This window comes from Drosophila grimshawi, unplaced genomic scaffold (assembly GCF_018153295.1).
Source record: "Drosophila grimshawi isolate 15287-2541.00 unplaced genomic scaffold, ASM1815329v1 contig_311, whole genome shotgun sequence".
Taxonomy (NCBI): Eukaryota; Metazoa; Arthropoda; class Insecta; order Diptera; family Drosophilidae; genus Drosophila; species Drosophila grimshawi.
In genome coordinates, this window is record NW_025063098.1 from 4,257,095 (window position 1) to 4,283,328 (window position 26,234).

At 42.3% G+C, this 26,234-nt stretch overlaps 5 protein-coding genes across 7 annotated transcripts; 3 read left to right on the top strand and 2 right to left on the bottom strand.

The window, feature by feature from the left end:
• Positions 1-3: 3 nt before the first annotated feature.
• Positions 4-2,112, top strand: LOC6563072 (protein Red). Its single transcript, XM_001990407.2, has 2 exons — positions 4-1,733; positions 1,812-2,112. Exons 1-2 carry the CDS (start codon positions 96-98, stop codon positions 1,926-1,928), a joined length of 1,755 nt encoding a protein of 584 aa, XP_001990443.1. The 5' UTR covers positions 4-95; the 3' UTR covers positions 1,929-2,112.
• Positions 2,113-3,485: 1,373 nt separating this feature from the next.
• LOC6563071 (jmjC domain-containing histone demethylation protein 1) lies at positions 3,486-15,910 on the bottom strand. The gene is made up of 6 exons (XM_043214903.1): positions 15,820-15,910; positions 14,008-14,319; positions 10,737-10,897; positions 8,639-10,095; positions 6,565-7,319; positions 3,486-5,739 (listed from the first exon to the last, which is right to left on the bottom strand). The coding sequence occupies exons 2-6, from the start codon at positions 14,116-14,118 to the stop codon at positions 3,925-3,927; spliced, it is 4,299 nt and encodes a 1,432-aa protein (XP_043070838.1). The 5' UTR covers positions 14,119-14,319; positions 15,820-15,910; the 3' UTR covers positions 3,486-3,924.
• A 324-nt stretch (positions 15,911-16,234) lies between these two features.
• On the bottom strand, positions 16,235-17,478 carry LOC6563070. Its single transcript, XM_001990405.2, has 3 exons — positions 17,380-17,478; positions 17,076-17,327; positions 16,235-17,007 (listed from the first exon to the last, which is right to left on the bottom strand). The coding sequence occupies exons 1-3, from the start codon at positions 17,382-17,384 to the stop codon at positions 16,413-16,415; spliced, it is 852 nt and encodes a 283-aa protein (XP_001990441.1). The 5' UTR covers positions 17,385-17,478; the 3' UTR covers positions 16,235-16,412.
• A 127-nt stretch (positions 17,479-17,605) lies between these two features.
• On the top strand, positions 17,606-25,912 carry LOC6563068 (bifunctional methylenetetrahydrofolate dehydrogenase/cyclohydrolase, mitochondrial). Of its 3 annotated transcripts, none has more exons than XM_032736861.1 (3): positions 17,606-17,743; positions 24,580-25,364; positions 25,438-25,912. In XM_032736861.1, exons 1-3 carry the CDS (start codon positions 17,730-17,732, stop codon positions 25,566-25,568), a joined length of 930 nt encoding a protein of 309 aa, XP_032592752.1. In that variant the 5' UTR covers positions 17,606-17,729; the 3' UTR covers positions 25,569-25,912. The 3 variants fall into 3 exon arrangements, with proteins under 3 accessions (XP_032592752.1, XP_032592753.1, XP_001990439.2); XM_032736862.1 differs by lacking the exon at positions 17,606-17,743 and adding an exon at positions 19,019-19,087; XM_001990403.3 differs by lacking the exon at positions 17,606-17,743 and adding an exon at positions 19,571-19,752.
• Positions 20,277-23,936, top strand: LOC6563069 (nuclear factor NF-kappa-B p110 subunit). Its single transcript, XM_001990404.2, has 2 exons — positions 20,277-21,748; positions 21,810-23,936. The coding sequence occupies exons 1-2, from the start codon at positions 20,837-20,839 to the stop codon at positions 23,820-23,822; spliced, it is 2,925 nt and encodes a 974-aa protein (XP_001990440.1). The 5' UTR covers positions 20,277-20,836; the 3' UTR covers positions 23,823-23,936.
• Positions 25,913-26,234: the final 322 nt, after the last annotated feature.

A 26,234-nucleotide genomic window follows, 5' to 3' on the forward strand; every position in this document is an offset into this window, starting at 1 on the left:
AACACAACGATTGTAGTGCTATCGATATGCATCAATAATATCGAGCAAGAAAAATCTATACAGAAATATAATTTTTCAAGGATTTGTTTAATGCAATGTCCGAAGCGCATTTGGAGGCACCACCGTCGGTGCGCCTGACCAACGATGATTTTCGCAAACTGCTTGCCACACCGCGTACCCCGACGCCAAGCTCCTCGTCCAGCAGCGCAACTGGCGGAGGCGTTGGTGGCGTCGTCGGTGCTGGCAGCGGTTATTTGGCCACCGCCCAATTTGCCACGCCCGCAACGCCCGGCGAGAAGAAGAAGAGCTCGAGCGGCAGCAGCAGCAGCGAACGCAACGATTTGCGACGCAAAAAGAAGAATTTCTATGCGGCTCTCAAAAAGCAGGAGGATGTCAAGCTGCAGGAACTGTCCGAAAAGTACAGAGATAGGGCGCGCGAGCGTCGCGACAACGTCAATCCCGACTACCAGAATCCGAGCAGTACACCCGGCCACGGCAGCAATACGAACGCCTATCGGGCCGTTGCTCCCGACATGAAATCGGGCGTGGATGCGGCGGAGCGACGTCGTCGTATCATCCAGGAATCGAAGTTCTTGGGCGGTGACATGAAGCATACGCATTTGGTGAAGGGTCTCGACTATGCCCTGTTGCAGAAGGTGCGCTCCGAGCTGCACTCCAAAGAGGCCGAGGAGGAGGAACTGGCCGCCGCCTTGGCGCGCGAAAAACTCGCCGAAGCCGCCGCAGCCGCACAGCAACTGGAGGCGGAGCGTCGCGAGGCGGAGGACATAAATGCGATCAATGGTGCACTGGCGAGGAACATCTATAATCTGATCCAGGCACGCCGCTCCAAGGAGGTGCCGCGCAACGAGCTGTTTGCGCCGGGGCGAATGGCGTACGTCATCGATATGGAGGACGAGATGGAGATGGATATACCGACGACACTGAAGCGATCCAAGTATGAGGTGCCAGTGGCACGCGAGGATATTGCCACGCTGACCACCAATGATATTGTCATCAATAAGTTGTCGCAAATCTTGAGCTATTTACGCGCTGGTGGACGCAACAAGAAGAACAAGAAGCGCGACAAGGATAAACCCTTGTTCTACGACAAGGAAGTGGAGCATGTGCGCGGCCAGACTGCGGCAGGTGGAGCAGGAGGAGGTGGAGGAGCAGCAGCTGGCAATAGCAGCAGTGGCAACAGTGGCAGCAAATCCTCGAAAGCAGCAGGCGACAACATCTACGATGATGTGGGCGACTATCAGCCCACAATGCAACCACGCAACGAACGTCATCAATCCAAATCAATCAATCAATCCGGCTCCGGTGCTCCTCAATCCTACTTTGGTGATGCACCTGCAGAGGTGGCGGAGCCGGTTATAACAAGCATACCGCCACCACCGAAAATCTCCAAGGCGATGGCTTCCCGGTTCGCCAACGAACCGGAAGGCTATGCCGAGTGTTATCCGGGACTGGAGGAGATGAACGATGCCATCGATGATTCCGATGATGAGGTCGACTACACCAAAATGGATTTGGGCAACAAAAAGGGGCCCATCGGTCGCTGGGACTTCGATACGCAGGAGGAGTACTCCGATTATATGAGCACCAAGGAGGCGCTGCCCAAGGCCGCCTTCCAGTACGGCGTCAAGATGCAGGATGGCCGCAAGACGCGCAAAAACAAAACCGAGAAGAACGAAAAAGCCGAACTCGATCGCGAATGGCAAAAGATTCAGGTGCAGATTTATATATACTATATATATATATATATATATATAAATATCTATCATTTCTTATATATCCTTTCTTTATAGACCATCATCCAGAAGCGCAAGTTGCCCAAGGATGGCGGCGGCGGTGGTGCTGGCGGCGGCGGTGGAAGTGGTGCTGGTGGTGGCGATGAGCCCGACTACAAATCAGCCAAATATTAATTGGCCAAAATGGCAAGCGCATCTTCAAATTGCTGCGTAGAATTAATAAATAATTCAAAATAATTCAAAATTGATTTGAATATTTTTCGATTTTCAATTTGAAATATAAAAGTTGTCAAATTCTTTTTAAATTATTGTCTCTTGACAAAAATGAAAATTAAATAATACAAATTGGTAATCAAAATATGTTTTTTGTTTTTCATTTTTACTCCGTTTTACTCATATATATATATATGTATATATATATATATATATCTGAATCTGAGTGAATCCCTGCGGAATTTAAAATATATTTGAATACAAATAAGAAATACAAACAGCAAAAAACATATTTCAATTATTCAAAAAGATTTTCGATATTTTTTGTAGATTTTAAACATTATGCACTATTTATTATAATTGGTTGTAAAACATTAAATATAAGTTTGTATGTAGGTGTACATGTATAATATATTCTTAATTGCTCACACAAATACATATATGTATTATTTTATATATATACTAGATATATATATATATATATGTATATTTTAGACACGTTATCACTATGCTTATATATTTTTTACGATATTGTTTTTGTTAATTTCTCACTTTGTCGTGCTGATTTTTGAGCTTCTACTGGGGGAGTTGGTGGCGCGTCTGAGGCTGAGGATGCTGAGGAATTATAACTGTACGAAGTCGGGGCAGACTACAGACTATATATATGTATATATATATATATATGTGTGTGTGTGTGTATATATATTGGAGGTGATTGGTGGATTGTGGTTTGCTAGTTGCACACAAATACATACAACAAATCAACTGCACTAAGCTAAGATTAATTCCAGCTCTTTGTATACGTAGTATTCTGTTTCTCTCTGTGTATGTGTGCGTTTCTCTCTTATATACGCTTAGGGGCTACATTATGTATGTATATATATGACACACTATTCCGATTTGCATTCGAATAACAGTTAATTAACCACGCCACACATAAAAACCACACACAATTTATCCTTAATCGGGAATGCTAATATGTATATATGTATGTGTGTGTGTGTGTGTGTATGTATATATATATATTCTAATCTCGCTAATCACTAAATATTGTGAAAAATGACAATAGAAATTAAAATACACATTTGCATATTTAATTAGCTTATTCTTCTCATATTCGGCAGCACCGAATTTTGTATACCCTGCGCATTGTTTGAGTGTCTTAAAACGAATGCTAAATTGGCCAAAGAACTTGTTTAAAATTAGTACACTTAAACAAAAATTAAGATATAATTTAGACAAAAATTAAAAGTCACAAAAGAAAAATGTATTCAAATTGATTAAAAAGTAAAATCGAACATAGATTAAATTGAGTATCTCAAAAAACGTTGTTTTATGTCAATTAAAATTAAATCAGTTAATCAGTTTGCTAAATGTTTAACTGATATTTTGGGTTTATAATTTCAAATACATTTTATAAATAAAGAAAAATCTTTGCTTGAGTAAAGCATTTCAAATACAAATTAAGAGAATCATTTTCGATTTTATAAATATATATATATATATATATATCTGTATCTATATATCTGTACACAATGCGAAGGGTTTTCAATTTGCTGTGTTGAACTGAAAAATTCTTTGGTTTTTCTATACATATATATATATATATATATATAATAATAATAATTATATATATATATGTGGCTATTGCTGTATCTGAATAATGGATTGAATTTGTTTCAAGATTGAGTGCTTTAAACAAATATTAAAAACAGGACAAAGAAGACTTTTCAAAACTAAAACGAGACAAAAACCGAGTGTTTTCTGTGTGTGTGTGTGTGTGTGTGTGTGTGTGTGTGTGTGTGTGTGTGTAGAGATGGGGAGTTTGCCGGCCCCCCGTTTGTGTAGAGATGTCCCAATAGATTGCCATAGAATTTCAGCCAGTGAATGGTGGCAATTGTTGCCGCCGCTGCTGCTGCTGATGGAGTTGCAGCTGATGACGTCACCAGGCCTGGGCTCATTCGTGCCAGCTATTGCACTGGGAGAGCCGTCGCCGTTCGACCAGTTTGATATCCTTGACGCAGAGATCATGCTTGGAATTGCTGGCAAAGCGTATGACCGACTGGGTGCTCACCTGCGGCACATGCCGCAAGTCCAGCCATACGAGACTCTCGCATTTGGACAGATGCTCCAGCGAGTTCTCCGACACCAGCCGGCAGGCGCTCAAATTGAGCTCGGCCAGCCGCAGAATGGCCGTTGCCGAGGTGCCAATTTGTGCAACGCCCGCATCGGTAATCCGCTGACAGGACGAGAGATCCAAGTGTTTGAGATGCGGCAGCGATTGCATAATATAACGCACAGCCACATCCGATATATCCGTGCCAGCCAGCTTGAATGTCTTGAGATCGCGCAGACGCGTCTTCGAATCACTTAGGCCCGGTCGCGAATCCTTTGGAGGCGACAGTATGTCCCTAATGGCCGCATCATTCAACCCGCGCACAAAGCTCAAGTCGAGTATCTGCAGCGGGGGGCAGAGGCAGGTGTGCAGGGCCAGCACCGCTTGAATCGGGCAATTCTGCAGCGAAAGATTCTTGAGGGCGGGCAGACGTGCCACCAGCCACGCCAATTGTCGCTTGGCCAGCTGCGTCCAGTCGAGTATCAGATGCTCCGGCTGCCGGCGCACAATTGCCGTCAGCAGCGAGGCGGATATTTTGAGTTCGGCACAATTCATGCGCTTCCAGAGATCAGGATCCACGGCCACATTCGACCACACCTTGCACACCGAGCAGCATGTGACGAGCGTTTCGGCTGGCAAATAGCGAAAGATGATCTTCAAGACGGTCGCATCCAGTGCGAGATTCTGTGAGGAGCTGTTGCTACTGCTGCCACCACCTCCTCCGCCTCCTCCTCCGCTGCTGCCATGATGCGAATGATGCGAATGATGCGAGTGGTGATGATGATGATAATGGGCGTGTCCATTGGCGCCATTGCTGGCGACGCTGCTCTGGCCACCAGTTGCTGCACCCGCAGCATTTGCAGTTGCAGCCGCAGAGCCTGCTCCACTGCTGCTGCCGGCGGCGCCACCACCACCATTGTTGAGACCATTGCTGGCGCCATTGCTGCCACTGCCACTGCCACCGCTGGAGAGCAGCGAGGAGGAGCCGCTGTTCGCTGGCGCCGGACGAACCACATACTGCGGCTTCTTCAGCACACGCGTCGACGAGTTCAACATTTGCTGTGCCAACTGTGAGCGTATCGAATTCTTCTTGCGTGAACCACCGCCTCCACCACCAGAGCCACCTCCACCTCCACCAACGTTGCCTCCTCCAGCACTGTGCCCCGACTGCGTCGTATGGTTGGCCGCATCCATCGAAGTGGAGCCGGGCGCATCGTTGCCATCGTGGATGCTGCTGCTGACGCTGGTGCCGTCATCGCTTTTGCGTCGCTTCATCGCCTTCTCGCCCAGGGCGAGCAGATGTTGGGCATTTGGCGATATGCCCGGTGATGGGGTCTCACATGCGCTGCTGTTGTTCCGCTCCGTCTTCACCTCCAGCTGATGGTGTCGCTTCATGCCGTGCTTCCAGTGTGTTGTATGCAACATTTGGCTGCTGTTGCCGCTGCCCGTTTCCATTTCCGATTCGCTGGTAAACACAAAATCATTGTATTGGCCCACTGGTGGCGCCAACAAATTGCCACCACCTCCAGCTGCTCCACCCGCTCCTCCTCCTCCCATGCCGCCAGCAGACTCGTGGCCTTCGCCAGCATTGTTGCTGTGCGAAACTGAAACGCGTCGCACCTCCGATGACTTTTGGCGTGCGCGAAAATGGCGTGGCTGCAATTTAATTACAAAAGGCAATTAATATAATAACAACCTTAGGGAATAATAATAATAATAATAATTTAGAGCCTGTTTACATACAATGTTATTCAACCTAAAGAGCATTCGCTGCATATGTTAAGCAGCTGAGCGGAAATAAATGTGTTATGTTAAACAGCTGTTTGAAAGTTTGTGTGCATTTACAGTACTGTTATTAACACCTATATGCAGTTGACAGTGAATGAAGGCAGTACTGTTACTAACATTTGCAAGTTATGTTTAGCAGTTGAAATTTTAATATGACAAATATTTCAGATAAATAAGTTCAAAGTCAAATAGTTTGGTGTAATCTGATCTAATTATTCAATTTCTGAAATTTGCCATTAATAAAAGAGTTAAAAAAAAAATAAACACGATTTCAAGCGTGTCTTGGAAAGCGGTACTGTTATTAACATTCGCATGTTAGTTAAGCACCTGTTATCTCATTAACAGCCTGATATGATATTTGTATTACATATTTAGGATTTTCCGTTACTAAAATTCAAAATTGTACAATCAATTTATGGAAAATTTTGACCAAACAAGCCATTTAAAGTGAATATTAAGAACTTGTCGGATTAGCAATTAAAGTTGTTTGACAAAGGCAAAAGAAAAATATCTAAATTACTTAACAAAAAATCATGTTTATCAAACCAAATTAAGCTTTAAATGAACACTTCAAAGATCAATTACATTTAAATGTAATGTAAATACACTGTTAAACTAAGGTTAACAGACAAAGTCTAACATTATCAGTCATTCAAGATTTAACATTGCAATGCAGTCTCGTCTTTCACTCACTTTGTAGTCGTAATTTTTGCCAGATCGACAGCAACTGGGACACTCCCAGCTATTGGGGAGATCCTCGTTGACAATGCCTTTGGCATCGGCGGCATCCACAGTGCCATCGAGCTGCGACAGGGCACAGTCCGGATGAGCGATCTCATAGCAAACGGAGCACTCCATCAGCGCGGAGGGGCCCTCAACGGAGGCAAGTTGCTTGGTTTGCGGCGACACTGGCGCCTGGCGCCAGCCATCCAAATGACAATAGACGCATTGTGCCGTCACCGGCAGCATTGGCGACAAACACTGTCGCATCATGCACGTCTGTTTGGCCCGACCCGGTCCCCCAAACTTGACCATGTCCATGCAGAAGGGGCACGTGCCACAATCGGAACGCTGGCATGCAGCGCAATTCTTGCAACGCGTACGCCGTCGCCTCGGCTGTCCGGTGCCCGTCAAATGCGGCGACAGCTTTGCACCAATCTCGCCACCACCACCCGGCGAGTGGCAGTTGTCAAGCGGTGCACCCATGCCACCTCCACTCCCGGCGCCATCCACATAACTCGAGCAGGTGGCAATCACACTGACAGCGTTGCTGCTGTTGTTGCCAATATTTGTGGGACTGTTGCTGCTATGATTGAGGCTATTGCTGTTGTTATTATTGCTGCTGTTGTTGTTGTTGCTGCTGGCGGCAGCTGCCACAGCGTTGGCCAAGTGCATCTTCTTGGGCGGACGATACTTGAGTGTGTCCGTGGGCAGCACAAAGGTGGCTTCTGGAATATATGTGTAGTGATATAATAAATTAATTAATTATGTCAATTTAATAGAAAAGATAAATATTTATTGTTGCAAAATTAATCCAGTTTAAGTAAAGCTAAAAGTTTGACTAACAAATGAAAAGTACAGTGAAAAATTTGATAATGAATAGTTCTATTATAATGGACAGTTCCACGAAGTGCTTGCAGTTCTTCTCTTTTAGAGGTAATCCAATGTTTAATTCTCAGCAAATGATATTTGATTAAAAAATGCACTTTTCAAATGAAGCTGAGTTGTGGTTTGATTAATGATTTTGGGTTCGTTTTTAAAAGACAGTTTATTCTTTAGATAAGATTGTTATCAATAAATATTTCATAATAATATTTCAATAACTCTAGTAACTATATATACTTATGATCAGTGAATCGAAATCGCCTGTCTCCCGATTGAATATTAGAATGGGAATCGGAATTAGAATCAAAAGCTGAATTCAGCAATTTTTTTTTAAATCCGGAACTGATATTATTTGTCCCGAAGACAGTATTGGAACCAAAATATCATTGAGGCTCTCATTATAATCGATCTTGTTAGGTGTGTGTACGAGAACTTATATTCCCTATTTGAAGACTTTAGTTTCTTATAGAGACAGACTTATATTCGTCCTTTGATCCTGATTAAGAACATATATACCTTTTCAGTTGTGTTCACTACGGAACATTAACTGTAAAAACAATTGTCAGCTAGCCCTCGTATATTTTCCATTACTTTTAATCTAGCAACATTTGAAAATATTGTTGACATGTAAACAAAAAACAAATTCTGACAAAATATTCAGAATTGTGTTTCTGGTGTATTTCTTCTTGAACTTCTGTAAATTGCATGGACATCTTGGAGCGATTGGATTGTATTTCTCGGACTGACTGGACTTCGTGGACTGACTTGACTTCATGTGTTAACTTGGACATCTTGGACTGACTGATTAAGAGCATATATAGTTATTGGGGTTGTAGAAGCTTCCTTCTGCCTAAAAGACCCATGGAGAACAATGACACCTGAATCTCATAATAAATTTAAAATACAAATCGAGCTATATTTAATATATTTGTCTGTTTTTTGCAATGAGCCTTCTTCTGATTTACAGAGTAGTTGGCAGTCAGTTACACCCACCTGGAAACGTTCACACTTATAATTTCAAACTAATATGTAACCGGACAATCGTAAAAAACATCGAAAGTATACTTAAATCTCTACGGGTTTTTCAACTTTGCGTACCAGCATCGAAATGGGAACCCAAATTATTTAATTATTATTAATGAAACTAAATTATTATTATTACCTGGCTGCGTGCCATGGCCAAGGTTTGTGCCATTCTCGATCTGTTCCTTCTTGAGGACACCATTGCTGTACTCAATGCCCTGGCTGCTGTAGCTATTGTTGATGATGTTGTTGTTGCTATTGCTGCCACTGCTGCTGCTGGAGTTGTTGCAACCGTTGGTGTTGTTGTTGTTGTTGTTGTTGTTGCTGTGATTGCCGACGCCGGCCTGGGCTTCTGCTGTCTCGGCACCCCTGGCCGCCTCGAGTTCCTGTTGCTCCCTGATGACCTCAGCATTTTTGCGTACAATCTCCTGCTTGATCTCCTGCTTGACACGCGTCCGATCGTACAATTGAAAATTGATAGCGGGCTGATCTGTGGCTGGTCGCAGTACGGACATGCCAGTGACAGCCATATCCTGTTGATCCTTGCAGTGGCGTTCGACAAGGGTGCGCACATCCTTGATGAGGGCAACCGGATCCAGCACCAAACTGGGCACATTCTTCTTCTGCGGCGGCAGATCGTACAGATACATCACGATCTCCTTCAACCCAAACAGTTCATAGTGTGTCAGATGCGTGTGCGGACGAGCCGCCATTTCAGCCTCACTCGCCGACGGCTCACCCTGCAGATGGGAGTGTCCGAGCAGGGTGTAGACATACCGGGCCAGGACATACCACAACATTTCCGTGAAGAACGGATAGCGAAACTTTTGAGGGACTTTCGTATTATCCTCAACGCTGGCCGTTTTCAGCTGCTTAACAATGCCAAAGGAGTGCAGAAAATTGCCGCCAAAGACAAGGGATTGGGTGGGCGTATAGACGGCATGTATCCAGCCGGTGGGTATAAAGAATGTATTGCCCGCCGTCAGATAGACACGTGCGCACTTCTCAACCGTATCGCCAAAGAAGATGTCCGCCTGTTTGCCGGACAGCACCCATTTCTCGTACAGATGCAGATTGCGATCGGTGGGCGGAATCAACCAAAACACTTTGCTGCCCTTGAGTATGTGATACCAGACGGAGGTGCCGCCGAAATCAATATGGAAATCTGTATAGCAATTTTTAACGGACATCAGACAATACTTTTGCACCTTGGGATACATCATGCCCCCAAGAAGATTGGTGCCCTCCTTTTGGGCATCCTTCAGCTGCTTGGGCCACACCACATCCACCCAGTCGATCTGGCGCACTATCTCCGGACTCTGCACAAAGTGATCGAGACGGGTGTGCGAGAACTCCAGCGAGATGACGTTCAACAGTTGTTCCTTTTGCGGACTGTCGTAGTACTGTTGCCACTCCTTCATTGTCATCTGCAGATTCTTCTGCGTATTTACATCCATCACGTCCAGCAGTCGTCGTGATCCCACACACAATCGCACATCGTTCACCGTGAACTCCTGGGCGTCTGGCATCCGCAGTCCCAGTCCAGTCTTATCCCTAAACAACAGCGGTATATTGAAGCCATGCTGCTGCAGGAAACTACATGGACAAGGAAAGAATAACCGGAATATATTCTTTAGAATATGCAGATGGCAAATGGTAAGAATTAACAAAATAATTAAAAGTTATTTTTAACAAATTCGACAAAATGATCGCAAATATACAGAATATATATTCTTCACAGCATACAGATAAGATAACAAATCGAATAGTTTTGCATTTTTCCATTTATAATTTCATTTTAAAGAATGTTTAACCAATTTTAATCTCAAATAAAGGCATATTTCTCGACAAATATTCTATAATTGTAGAATAAAAATAATAATCAAGTTAAGATAAGAAATTGAATAGTTCTACATTTTTTCATATTTAATGATTTACAATTAAAATTCAAAGCTTTTTTTGGGCAAATTTTAATCTCAGATGGCGAAATATTTTTCCAAGAAATATTCGAGAAACTAGAGGAAAATTAATGACCAAAATTAATGACCAAAATTAATGACCAAAATTAAACGGAATATAATCATAGGAATATTTTTGGACAAATATTTAAAAATTGATCCGTAACTAGTTATGAGGGCTTTATATCTAGAGAAATCTTAGTAATCGTTAAAAAAAATATCATTATCAATGTTTTTAACATTTGGGCGTTTTAATTAATTGAATTTAATTTTACTTACGCGACTGTCAGATCGCTGCCATTCATCTCTCGCACCATGCCTGCCTGCGCAAACTTGGAGGACTCGAGCTTTTCGGCGACGCTGAAGCCGCGCGCGCCTTCCGCATCATCATCGCCCATTAAGCATTCCTCAAGGTAAAGTTTGCGCTGCTTGCGCTCGCGCTGTAACATAGAGAAAACAAGAAAGAGAGAGAGAGAGAGAGAGAGAAAACGGAACACATTAATAAATACCTATGCGGGAAGAGCAAATAGATGCCTTAAAAAAAATACGCAGAGGGCGGCGTCAACAGCGCTGTTGCTGCCTGTTCCGCTGTCAACGCTACAGTTGCTGTCACTGCCGCTACCGCTGCCACTAGCACTGATGATGTTGCTACACTTGCTGATGCTATCAAATGAATCACAGTTGCTCCTCTTTTACCAGAGCAGCGAACGTTCGCTCTATTCACCACACCACAGCAACGTTCTCTTGCTCTTCTACACTCTCTCGCTGTCGTGCACCTTTAGAAGAGCCGAATGGGGCTCGCCCCACTCGTTTAAAATTCGCCGTTTTTGTCATTTCGTTTTCATTCGTCTGCTCGCCTCTGTTGGCGACGCACTGAAAGGAAGCTGATGCGCTGCTGCTGCTGCTGCTACTGCAGCCGCTGCCACTTTCATCTCTTGGTCGTATTTTTCTGGCAGTTTCGGCGGCAAAAGCTAAGCTAAAAACCCACCCGGCGCTGGACTGCAATTGAAGAGGGCAGGCAGTGGCAGTGCTTTTCATGCACTTTTGTAAAGGGCAATGGATAACGGCAGCGGCAGCGGCTGTCTCAGCTCCTGTTGCTGTCTCCTTTCTGTGCGCATGCACCGGCCTTGCACTTTAAATAATTTTGCATGTGTATGCATATATGCATGTGTGTACGTGTGTTTCGTATGTGTATTTATGGAATATGCTGCAGCGCCGGCTGGCGGGTGGTAGCCAAAACGACTGTTGCGTTTTGTACCAGCTCCATCAAGAACAACACCAACAACAAATAGAGGCGACTGTGAGTGTATGTATAGGTGTATGTGTATGTATATATATATATATATATGTGTGTATATATATATTTGGCTGCGGCTTCGAGTTATTTTTGCATTTCTAGCAGGCGCTGTAAATCTCAGCTGTGGTGGACTTGTATCGAAAAATCTATAAACGTTCTATCTGTGTGTGTGTGTGTGTCTTTACTTTTGTTTTGTGGGGCTGTCCTCATTTGGTTGCAGCATATCTTTGTGTGCACTTTTTTTAATATCCTTTTTAAGCGACTTGCTGTCCGCCACCCGCCTGCGATCGCCATGCTCCACAACAAAATGCAGAAACTTGTTTGGCGTGTTCTAAACGATTTTTCAGTTGTTACTTTTGTTGTTGCTGTTGTTGTTTTTGTCAGACAGTAAAAAAGCTGTTTTGGCTGCAAGACGTCTGGCAACGCCAGGGGACAATCGACAGGTAGAAAAATTAAAAAAAAAACGACAACGCAGCATAAAAGTGCGTAAATGTATGTGTGTCTGTATATATATATGTGTGTGTGTGTGAGAGCATAAGACGTTGGACAAGTGGTTCGTCTTGTTGTTGTTCTTGTATTTGTTGTATGTGTGTGCGTGTGTGTGGTGAGTGTGGCGTCACCACGCGTAACGCTAACCGGCTGCCAGATTGCTGTGTTTGGGCTCACTTAATGTATTCTATTAAGGTGCTAATTGCGAACGGACGCCACTGTCACATGAGCGGGGAGGAGGGAGGGGAGAGTAGAGGAAGAGGGTCACCCCCCAGCAGAGACGCAACACAACGGAATTGCTGACGGCTATCTACACACACACACACATACACACACACACAGATGCCAACACTACTCACACACACACACAAGCAGCAATAAGTGTGCGTTAATAGCAAGCGGCATGTGCTCGGCTGGGATTGGATTGGGTTAGTCACTATTGTTATAAATTTTTCATAAGCCACAAAATGTTGAAACTAAAGCTCGTTTAGAGATGGTATCGAAGTCGTGCTTTTTACTGATTTATTTTTTTTAATTCAAATATATTTATCGTATTTAAATGTTGTAAAGTCTGCAAAATTCTTTGAAATTTCTGATTTTACATGAGCACATGAATATGTATATCAAAAGTATCAATAAATAAATATCGAATATAATTAGTAATTATTAGATAATATATTGCACGAAAATTCACAAATAAAAAAATTAAATAAGAAAACATTAAGCTTTAATGAATTTTAATACAAAATTGCACCATCAAGTAAAAGTTTTATTGCATATAAATTTAAAAGATAATGTTCAATAAGTAAATAGTATCTTGTTCATCTCTAAACAAATCCAAGAACAAAACAGAAAAGCGGGTTTCCTGCCACAAAAGAAAACAGCCACGCAACCTCGCAGCAAAGACACATTTAAAATGTACAATGTACAATGTTTTATATGCCAACTGAAATATTCATGAATTTAGATGACATTGCCAGAGGCGGTGGCAGACGAATGAGAAGGAAGCTGTTGTTGTTGTTGTCGTTATTATTATTGGCCTGGCCAACGAGCAGCGGCAGCAGCAGCAACAGCAACAGCTGCTGTCCCAATTTGGTGCTAATCAAATGCACAAGCAAACAGAGCAACAGAGCGAGAGAGAGGGAAAGAGAATTAGCTCAAAGCACACACAAAGAAGTACTCAAATAATCACACTAGAAATGTAGTGTGACCGTCCGTACGAAGAATATGTAAATATGCTACGGCTCTGTTATCTACAGCGACGATACCAGAAAAACAACACGCACACAATCAAGCCAACAAGAAAAAAGAATAAAAAACTAAACCAAATTGAAAACGAAATGCGAACGACGACAGCCAACAACAAACAAACAAAATGGCAAAGAAAACTGTTTTTGGTCATGCGGCGGCATCAGTTGAGCTTCAGTGCTCAACGGGCGCAGTGCCGCCTGCACGGCCTCTCTCAATCGCGCGCTCTCTCTCTATTTTTGTGCTTGCTTTGTGGGAGAGGAGCACTGGCAGAACTTGAGCTTGATAGAGAGAGAGAGAGAGCGAGAGCGAATGTGTCCGTGTGAGAGAGAGTGTGAACGTGCATTTATTTATATAGATTGCTAATGATGATTTACGCTTTGCCAATCACACAATGACGACAACAGTTTACTACAAGCCCAACAGCGCCGCCATCAATCCATGTTACATGAAGTTCTTATTTGTATTGTGTATTGGAGGTTTTTGTTTGTGTTAAATGATAGTTCAGCTACTCACCAATTGTCGGCGCTGCACACCTTTCGCAGGGACGCTGTTGCTGTTGCTGCTGCTATTGTTGCTGTTGGTGTTGCTTTTGCCAGGCGACGACCCCGTTTCGGCGGTGGACATCGCCACAAAATCGTTTTATCTTATATATTTGCACTTGTACTTTTTTTTATAAAAAAAAAACTCCTCTAACACTCTTTTTTTGTACGCCTCGTTCCCTAATCAGCGCCTGCTTGCGGTTTGCTGACGTTGTTGTTGTTCTTCTCCTTGCTGTTGTTGTTGCTGCTCTTCTTCACTTTGCCACTTTTCACTTTTAATTACTTGCTGTAATCAGAGAGAGAGAGAGAGAGAGAGAGAGAGAGTAAGCTAGAGAGAAAAACAAACTGAAACTGATGCACTAAAAAACATGAAGACAATGCACTTGTTTGTTATTGTTATTGTTTTTTTTTTTTATTTAACTCTTTTTCTTATTTTAGTTTAGCACGCACTAAAATACTAATTGCAGACAGCGTTTATTACTTCATACAAATTGAGCAGGGCGAAAATACACTCACACAAACACATACACACGCACGCAAAGTTACGGGCACTTGGGCGCAGCGATGCGTTCGGCTTGCACGCGTTTTGTCTGTTGCTCACTCCCACACACGACGTAGACGACTGAACCGACTGAGTCAGCGAACAGACGACAGAGCCTAGCCACAAACAGAACAAGTCGATTGCGAGCGAACTCAACACAGTGGGCTTTTGTTATTATGTGTAAAATTCACCACGCTTCTGACTATCTGCCTGCCTACTTCTGTGTTGCTACGTCAGGGGCTCGGCTTTAATTTCGTTGGGGTTTTCGTTTAGCGCCCACGTGTTGTGTGTGCAGCTACGCCACTGCTGCTGCTGCTATTATTTCACAGGTCAACATGAAGAAAAAATAAATTCGTGGTGTGTTCATCAGTCGCAGCGCAGCGTTGGGCTCGGATACCTGCCTGCCTGCTGCCTGCGTGCGTGTCGCTGGCATCAAATTATGTTTTGTGCTGCTAGTGGGTTGCTTGCATTTGGCATTTACATACATTTAACGAACATATTTCGTCAATCGACAGCAGCAATACAAAAGCTCACATATCATATTTGCCCCTCATACACACACACATGCCCACACACTGCGTATCTTGTTATTTCACATTTCCCATGAACTTGTAATAAATATTCTAAATTTGCACTTGAGCATTTGCTCTCTGATAGCAACGACTTTTTCGCTTTTCTGCTAGCTGGCTGTTTATTTTTCTTTTTTTTTTTTTCGTATTGTTGTTATTGTTAGTGGTGACTCTGCCTTTTGGTCTTTTTTGATCATTCGTTCGTTCTGTGAGTGGAAGCGTCACCACGCGACTGACACAGCGACTGCGACTGAGAAACTAGCTGACGACGACGAAGCCGACACTGTCGTTTTGGTTAGGCAGAGTTTATTTATTTATTTGATTTTGTGCGGTTAGCATTACCAAATTACACTCATTTGGTTAACGCGTCGAAATGAATTTTAATTATAATTAATATGCGTGTATATATTGGACAGGTATACACATAGATACATATCTATATATATATATTCATATATACAACGATCCGGCCGTAGACACACATATGCATATGCCATACATATATATATATATATATATATATATATATATATAGCCACATATGTGGCTCATAATTAATTAAATCTATTAAAAGCGCCGACACAATTTGTGCAATTGTAACGCATCTGCAGCTCGAAATTTAATTTGTACACTTGGCAAAAATTCGTTCGTTTGAGACGAGAGATTATATTTTTACCCATTTTAGCACTTATCGAAGTTTTTTTTAATACGTCGTCGCAACACGTCCGCAAAACACACCCGTACTTGGTGAAAAACGAAATGCGACTGGTTAGTGTGACCGTCGCTTGATGGCTGCACAAATGCCATCTGTGTGTGTTATTTATGTTAATCCGCTAACGCCTGCTGCTGTTACGCATTTGCAGACTGTTAAGCATATGCTGCACAACTCTAAGACGCTGTTTAATTGAAATTTAATATGAAAAATATCAAAAACCAGATAACAGAACAGTTTTGCCATTTATTTTGCAAGCCGAAATATGAAATAAAAATTTACTGTTTAAAAGCTGTCCTTGCAGCATTGCAGCAATAACTTACTGTTAAGCGAGCAGCGAAGATTACCAGACTGCTGCAATGTAAAACTTACCTCACAATTTTAACATATTAGTTTTTAATGTGATTCAAAATGGTGAAAGAAATTTGGACACCTAATATATATGTATATGAATAGATTAAGAATATATACTCTTTGTAAAAATTAATCAAATTATAAACACACAAATGCTTCTAAAACTAGCACTAAACATATATCAATCAGCTTGCTCCCCTCTGCTACAGGTCCTCATCCATTTGCTCATCAGACTTATTTAAATTTACATTGCATGTATTGTTATTATCAAAGAACTGCAGCTCATCATCATAATCATCGAGGTCGACTGTTGCAGCAGCTGCAACACCTGCAGCAGCCGCCGCCGCCGCACTGCGTGCCCCCCGTGCCGATGACTGCTCCTCCTCCTTGGCCAGCTGGAGTTGGAGTGGCGGGGGTTGCCACGGCACCAGAGCGGTGCATGGACGCGGTATCGATTTGACCAGCCACTCGGGAGGAATGACACCGCCACACGCCACACTGGCCACACTGGGACTCGTGACGCCCTGTTTCAGTTCATCACAGATAACGATGCGATTCGCATTGCGCAGTTTCTGTTCCAATTCCATGGCTGCCATTTGATAGGCCGGATTCGGATGATGTGTTTTACCGGTGCTCGTCGATGGTATATCATCGGTGGCCAGGCCGCCATTCACCGTTGTGCCACTGTTATTGTTCTTGGCATTGCGACCAGCGCGAACACCGTTCGCATCCCCAGAGATTTGCAGGCCACTGAAATGTGCCGTTATGCGCTCCTCGGTGATCAGCTGTTTTGTCGGCCTGTCAACGATGATTTAATTATATTAATTACAATAGCACAAACGCACATCTCTTTGTTTACTACTTACAGCGCGGAGGCGAATTGCTCGATAGATTTGCGTTTCTGCTGCCACTTGCCGCATTGTGGATCAGCCTCAATGCTGCTATTGTAGTTGGCATTCGAGCCGAACTGCATGACGCCGCCAGGCTGTGGGGCATTCGTTGTCGCTAGCATCCACGGCATGCCATCGAGCAGCCAAGGATGTGTCGCCGGATAGGCGAAAACCGCGCGCTGCTCCGCTTTGTGCAAGTTGTTTGGATGGTCGGGGCTGTCGTAAGACCTGCAATTTGTTTACATATATATGTTTATATATACGAGAGTTTGCCACTTACTGCATTTCACACGGAAATCCACGCGTTGCAACTGATTTCAGTTCAATTCGTCGCTTGCTAAAGTTTTCGTAGTATTTTGTTTTCCTGTATCTTTTTCGTTGTGCGTTGGTGTTGCCACTTGTGTGCATGCCAAGGTATCGATACCATTCGATACCTGCACAGAATGTGCTAGAAAATACCCGATTATGCATTATAAAAAGCGCGCGGCTGCAACACATTTTAAATATATATTGTAAGCCCACCAAGTGAACAAGTGCAACAATTATAAAAATCACTGAAGTGCAATCCAAAAATAATCATTTATAAGTATAAGAAAAACGTGTGCCGTAAATCAATATTATCAACTCAAAATGCGTTATACAAGGTAAGTTTCTTAACTCTATCATCAATAAATGTAATATTTAGTGCCATACAATTATGTTTAAGTTTATACAGTTAAAAAATAATTTAATAACATTTTTTACGGAGTATTCATCTATTTCTTACATTTAGTTTTCACTGAAGGTCTTCTTTTTATATACAAATTGTGGATAAAAGTTACTCCATTTTTATAGGGTATTAACCTATTTAAATTTAAATGAAGGTCTTCTTTTTATTTACAACGTACCGATAAAAGTTATGTTATTTTTATTGAGTCTTGACCTATTTAAATTTCATCGAAGGTCTTCTTTTTATATATAAACTGTAGATAAAAGTTGTGCTATTTTCCATAGAGTATTAACCTATTTAAATGTATATGAAGGACTTCTTTTTATACATAAACTGTAGATAAAAGTTGTGCTATTTTTCATCGATTATTAACCGATTTAATTATAACATTTTTACTGTCGCACTTCTTTTAAACCAGTTTAAACCGACGCAAAACGAAATTAGATTTATAATCAAACATAACTTTTTTTAAACTAGTTTAAACCGACCAGCAAAACAAAATTAGAGTAATAATCTAATCTAAAACACGTCTGCGATTGCTTCCTTTTTTTTTAAGTGAAATCTTTATTTCTTTTCAATCATGTTCTACTTTGAAGGTTTAGTTATCTTTACCTTATAATGCGCCATCGATTGACATTGTTTTTATAAATTTTTTACTCACACTTTCCCTTGCTTATCAGGCAATATATACTTCGAAAATAACATGTTTTTCAACTCAATCTCAATCACGACACATCGACACATTGTTGTCTGTCCTGGGAGCAAAAGCATCACTTATAATGACGCTTAAGCTGTTGTTTTATTATTACTTAATATTAGCAAATATGGCATAAAGCGTTGCTAAGGGGTTGCGATTGGGGTGCATTTTAAGGTGGCTTATCAGCTCAAGACAACCGATCGATCGATCCCCCGGAGATTTTATTGGCGTCACAACTGCGACTGCCTTATTTTGCAATTAGCAATCACTCTTTCCGATTTCGTCATTCGCTAAATGCGAAAAACAATGAGCAGCTGGAAAAATACTCGTGCATCGTTCCTGCTTGGCGTTAACTGCTGGCCACGAGTGTTAAAGCTTTAACTGTCGAATTTTTTTAAAATCATTCTCTACCTCTCTCACACTCTGGCTGCCGTCCATCATGTTCGGTTTTGGATAAAAAGCTCGCAGACTACAACACGTGTTGCCCTCGTTGATATTGCCAATTGAATGCAGTTCATTCTTAGCGCATAAGCAGATCAGTTCTTATTTTTGCCAACGGCGGCCAATAGGTGTACAAATGAGGTGAAGTGAATATAATTGTCTGCATATTTATATATATATGTATATATATATATATGAATTACATTTTGCACGTAGCCAAAACAAGTCTACGAATTTGTTTTGCATGTGCATTAATAAAAATAAGCAAACAAGCTTAGACTGATAACGTCAGCTGTTTGGGTGTGACACACACAACACTCATACAAAAAGTTCACAACTTGTGCATTTCTTTATTAGATCAGATTAGAAATGTTTGTGTTTACTACCCAAAGCCTTTCTATCATGTGTGTGTGTGTGTGTGTGCCTTTGCTCAGGTATATGAGCATGTGTGTGTGTGTGCTTTTACTCATGTACATGTTCATATGTGTGTGTGTTTGTGTAAGTCATTCAGTTTTATATCGTTTCTCATTCTCAACATTTTTGATTTCCTTTCTGTTGTTTGTGCAAAAAATTTGCAAGATAAATTCAAAAGTACAAGTTTCGATTCTAATAACTATAGATATAATTATTGTGAGACGTTGAACATTTGTTAATTTATTTACTGGAAATTTGCTGCTTGTGTGCAGAATGTGGAGACGGCTGCTCGGCTCATTTCTTGTGCCACATTGCATTCGACTAGAAATGCAGTTGCATACAACTAGCAACCATTTCTATGTCTTGAAAAAACTTGCACTTGAATCGAAACAGTAAGTTGAAAATGTTGCATAAATAAACAAAAACAAATGGCCCTAGAAAGGAATGCATCTGAAACGTTCCGTTGCCATGTGTATGTTCAGACAGATATATATATATATATATATATATATATATATATATATATATATATATATATATATATATATATATATATATATATATTTGTGTGTGTGTGCTTATAACTGTTTACTTTGTAAATTATATTTATTGTAATCAATAGGAAAAAATATTGCACGTGCGTCAGCATTAAACAGCTGTTCAAGCGTTGCCACTCCCTTAGTGACTACTATTACCAAGTGTGGCAACGCAAGCCGTTGTTGAATTTATATTTCTTAAATCTGGCTCTTTTTGTTTTTGTGGTGAAAACCTGCGCATTGCTTGGGAAATTGGGCTTTTATTTTGTTATTGTTGCCATAGCAAAGCTTTAAGCACAGAGCTTAAACCTGTTATCAGCGCTGCTTCGCTTAATGTATATGCTAGTTTAAGGTGATTTTACGCGTTTTCGTTTGAGTTCGCTCATTTCTGTACGTGCAGTGGAGAGTTGACGTTCTGATTGGTGAACGAGGCGCCCACAACTCTTATTCGTGTATAAAACCTGCAATTGTCTGTTTGTGTTTGTGTTTTTATATGCAAATATTTCAATTCGCGAATTAGTGTTGTTGTGTAAACATTGGAAATTCAGCGAACGAAGCAGTCGCCTACTGATGCATATTGCGAATAAAGAAAAAAATCACACGCGATCAAAATAACCCATGAGTCACATTGACGTGGCTGATAATTACTTACTATATATGTGTGTATGTATATATACATAGAGATATAAATGTATTTGCTTATTACTGGCGGTCGGACAACATCGGGGAAGTACCTATAACGAACCGCAATAGCTGTACTCGAGCCGAAGTGTGAAACGATCGTTTCATTGTCGTTTTGGATGAGCAGCGAAACGGTCGAATATTTTGCGCTAAACAGCGACGCAAAAGCAAACCACAATAAATAACGAAACAAAAAACAACGAGCAGCAGAGGAAGAGCACGTGAAAAAAAAATTCACCATTGCAAGACAGCAAGCAAAATGAATCAACAGCAGCAATACTTTGATTTGGATCAGGGCAAGAATATACCTTATGTTAATGATTGTTGCAGTACGAGCGGATATAGTAGCAATAATTCGCCCACATCAATGACTCTTTCGCCATCGCATTCACCGGAGACGCTCAATTTGCAGAATGAGTTCGCCCAACTTAACTTGCCCGCGCTATCGAATTCACCTTCACCACGGCTACAACAATTGGGAGGGTCACCGTATCATCAAAATCAAATGATGGCAAATGGCAACCTCTGCATGGAAATCGATGGCAATGCCGCCAGCATTGGGAGCATATTAAATGGCAACGCAACGTTTGGCAATATCAACAGCATGCAGCACATGCCAGTGGATCAATTTTATGCGACGCAACCACCGCAAACAATTGGCGGATTCCATCAAATCGATGCCGGTGGCATTAAAAATGAATATTGCGCCCAGCTGCACATTGCCGAGCAGCCGGTGGAAAAGTTTCGTTTTCGCTACAAAAGCGAAATGCACGGAACACATGGATCCCTCAACGGCATCAATTCGAAGCGTACACCGAAAACATTTCCAGAGGTAATATTGCGCAATTATTCGGGTCCGGCGGTAATTCGCTGCAGCCTATTCCAAACGAATCTGGACAGTCCGCATTCGCATCAGTTGGTGGTGCGCAAGGATGAGCGCGATGTTTGCGATCCGCACGATTTGCATGTATCTCAAGAGCGCGGCTACGTGGCACAATTCATCAATATGGGCATCATACACACGGCCAAGAAATACATATTCGATGAGCTTTTCAAAAAGAAACAGGATCGTCTCGTCTTTCAAATGGGACGACGCGAACTGTCCACCAAGCAGCTGCAGGAGCTGCACCAGGAAACCGAACGCGAAGCCAAGGATATGAATCTGAATCAGGTATGTCTATGTGATGGCTTTTCTCTATATAGATAATCAACTTAAATGCTGTTGCTTGCAGGTGCGTCTGTGCTTTGAGGCCTTTAAAATTGAGAACAATCAGAAGTGGACACCGATAGCGCCGCCAGTCTTTAGCAATCCCATTAATAACCGCAAATCGGCCCAGACGGGTGAATTGCGCATAACCAGATTGAGCAAACCTACTGGCAGTGTTATGGGCAACGATGAGCTCATTTTGCTCGTGGAGAAGGTCAGCAAGAAGAACATTAAGGTGCGTTTCTTCGAGGAGAACGACGATGGGGAGACCGTTTGGGAGGCATATGCCAAATTCCGGGAATCCGATGTACATCATCAATATGCGATTGTTTGCCAAACGCCCGCCTACAAGGACAAGGATGTGGAGCGTGAGGTGGCCGTTTCCATTGAGTTAATACGTCCATCGGACGATGAGCGATCATTTCCACCGCTGCCCTTCCGCTATAAGCCACGCGATGCGATCATCTCGCGCAAACGTCGACGCACCTGCTCCACTCTAACCAGTAGCACCAGCAGCAGCAGTGGCAGTCTGCACAATTCGATGGATTTGCCCAAGACAGTGCCACAAATGGGAGCCGCAAACGTTTCGTTGCACGATCAAACGATCAGTCAGGAATTTGGACGAGAATTCACAGTGGATCAGTTGCTCAATTCGGAATCATTTCGTAAAATGCTTGAACCCAATTCCTCCGAGCTGGAGAAACTGTGTGTGCCCGACATTGGCTGCCTGGAGCATGATGGACTTGGTTATGAACAAACACAGTCCAACTATGTTGGCATTACACACTATCGTTCGCTCAGCAGCACCTATCTGACCGAAATCTTTAAAATCTACGATGCGAATCGACGTGCCGGCAAAATTTCAGCTGAAGACTTTGCCAACTCATGCAGCAAAGTCCAGAATCTGTTCACGACCCATGCTTTGAAGAATGTGAACAATGATACGCTTCTGCACGAGGTGATTAGCCAGCGGACGGATAACCTGAAGCTTGCCATCAAAACATTTAAGGTCATCGAATACTTTAAGCTGCAGGAGCTGGCACACAGTGTTCTAAATTTGGATGGCGACAGTGGATTGCATGTCGCCTGCCAGCATGATCGACCCAATTATATACGGCCACTGTTGTCACTCGGCTGTAATCCCAATCAACAGAATCACATTGGCAATACGGCTCTCCATGTGGCCGTCAAGGAAAAGCACACGAATTGCATTGATTTCTTTTTCAATGCGCCGAACGGTGTCCGGTTGGATTTGTCCCTGAAAAACGATGATGGTTTGACGCCGCTGCACATGGCCATACGACAGAATAGTTCTGATGTGGCCAAGAAGCTAATCAATTATGATCGCAGTTCCATTAATGTCTCCAACACAACCGATGGCAACAATGCTTTGCACATGGCCGTTCTCGAACAGAATGTTGAGTTGCTTGTCCTCATTTTGGATGCACAGAATCTAACCGATATTCTAATGGCAAAGAATTCGGCTGGTTATACACCGTTGGAGCTGGCACGGGCCAAGGACAATGAGAGCTGTGTACTGCTGCTGCAGAAGGTGTATCCCGATAAGGGTGAATCCGCGATGACCTGGATACCATTGAATGTCAAAGAAGAAATGGATTCCTCGTCAGCTGAGGATGACGATGAAAGCAATCTAGATGTGCCGACATCATCGATGTCGTCATCCTCATTGTCGACAGTTAAAACTGAGGAAATTGATATGGATTTCAAAACGGAACAAGAGGATGAAGATCACGCCAAGCAGGCGGATGCGGCAATAGATCCGAAAATAAAATTGGAACAATTGCTGAGTAACAAGAATAAATTTGATCAATTGGTTAAACAGCTGAACGAGCCGAGCAGCCACAATCCCGCGTTGAGTAAATGGAAAGAGCTCGCCGAGAAAGCATTGCTCAGTCAACTGGTCTTCCTCTGGTCCAGTTCGGAGGGTATGCTGAAATATATACACCACAAGTCGAGTGATCAGGAGTGCAGGTCATTTGCTCGAGCGCTACAAGAGTTGGGCATGCTAAATGCCTAGAACAAATTATGCAATAGTTAATAACTTTAGATATATATATAAATACAGTACAATTCTTTTGTACATTACCTAGAAATATGCGATGTTTAATAAAGTTAACTTTTATCTCTGGAACTGGGTAATTACCCGATTTGTTTTTCCAAGTATAGATGTCAGTGTGGGTGTGTCTGTGGGTGTGTCTGTGTGTGTGTGTGTTTGTTTCATGTGAATTCCATCATAAGCAAGTGTGAATCACATTTGCGTTCTAAAAATATTTTGTACAATGGGGAATCACCGGACTATCGCTGTAGGTATTTCCCCCCAGGATACTCTCTTATCAATGTCAATGGGAATAATGCAACGGATCGAAGTGGAGATACCCCTTAATACCACACACCTAATCAACAACTATATTATCTATATATCTCTCCACTGTAATAAATACCTGAGTACTTATCAAATAATGAGCATAATAATCTGTATAATCTTTGATTTATAATCACCAGCTTATAAAATCTACTAAAACTGGAATATATGAAATATACATGTATATATTTTGAGTCCGAGTATATACCCACAATTGAAATGCATATTCAAATTGAGCAGTGCTAGTAATAAAGTCCCTGAACCAGAACAAAAATTATGTTGGGTTTTTTTTTTCGCTTTCTATTTTTATTTATTTGTGGCATTGACAAAAAACCGCAGTGACTCACTCAACTGATGATTTAATTTAATTTGACTCGAAATTCTTTGAATATGGTTGTTAATCTTTTTACAGTAACATGGCTCAAATAATCAATGGCAAGCAGATGGCCACCGATATACAGGATGATCTGCGCAAGGAGGTGCAACAATTTGTCGCCGCTGGCAATCGTGCCCCCCACCTGACGGCCATCCTTGTCGGCGAGGATCCGGCCAGCGAGAGATATGTGAAGAACAAAGTGATTGCTTGCAAGGATGTGGGCTTGAGTAGCGAGACAATTGTGTTGCCCGCTGCCACCACACAGGAGGAGCTGCTGCAGCTGATCGAGGAGAAGAACAGCGATGACAATGTGAACGGTGTCCTGGTTCAGTTGCCGGTGCCGGAACACATCGATGAGCGCACCATATGCAATGCCATCTCTGTCGATAAGGATGTCGATGGCTTCAATGAGCTGAACATTGGCCGTCTGGCCCTCGACATGACGGGCATTGTGCCGGCTACGCCGCTCGGCATCAAAACGATGCTGGAGCGCAGCAATATATCCACATTTGGACGCAATGCTGTCGTCGTCGGTCGCTCCAAGAATGTCAGTTTGCCGCTTGCCATTCTCTTGAGCTCGGATGGTAGGAATGCGACCAAAGCGCTGGACGCCACCGTCACCATCTGTCATCGCTTTACACCGCCCAAGGAGCTGGCTAAATATTGCCGCCTCGCTGACATAATTGTTGTTGCCGTTGGCAAGCCGGGTCTAATTACCAAGGATATGGTCAAGCCAGGCGCCTGTGTCATCGATGTGGGCATCACCAAAGTTATGGACGAGGCGGGCCAGGTCAAGCTGGTCGGTGACGTCGATTTCGATGGTGAGTGCCAAATCAAAGACCAAATTTAAATCATAAACTCATTGGGTTTTTTCTGCTTTTTTTTTTTTTGCAGAAGTCCGCCAGGTTGCTGGACATATTACGCCAGTGCCAGGTGGCGTTGGTCCCATGACCGTTGCCATGCTGATGCACAACACTATCCAAGCCGCTAAGATGCAGGCCAGATGCGCCAAGCGCAATCATTAAATCAACATGCCGCGGCTTGCATTCTTAAACGAATTTTTTACCGAATTTGATATCAGCTGCCTGGGAGCGGCTTGGGCCATAGTATTTTTTTATTTAAAACAACTAATAATTAGTAAAAAAAATAGCGTTAACAATAAGCCACTAAACATAACAACCACATATATCCATATACATATATGTATGTATATAAGCAACGATAGACTACATTCCCACGTAATCAGATCGAATAGTGCCAACCAACTTTTCATTCGGTTTGGCCACTTTTCTCAAGGAGTTCACCAGAGTTGCCAGCATACTCAAAAATTAACAAGTGATTAATAAAGTAAAATAATAAAACAATTTAACTTTGGCATTATTTTCTTTCTTTTATTGCGCAAACAAAAAAAAAAACAATTTGCATTTTGTTGACTCGTACCAGTTGTCGATTAAAATAGATCAAGTTTCATATAAATAAATATATTATATTGCATGTGTATCATTTACTAAGTCATTTAATTTATTTAAAATTTTGGAGGTTAAATTGGACAGAACTGCGCAGTAACTGCTATTTTGCAGTTAATATTTATTATGGGTGTTATAGGGTAAACAATTGTGAACAAACAAAGTTCGCGATAATATTATATACAATAAGTGTAATTAAAATTATACAACAATTTGAGGTGAAAG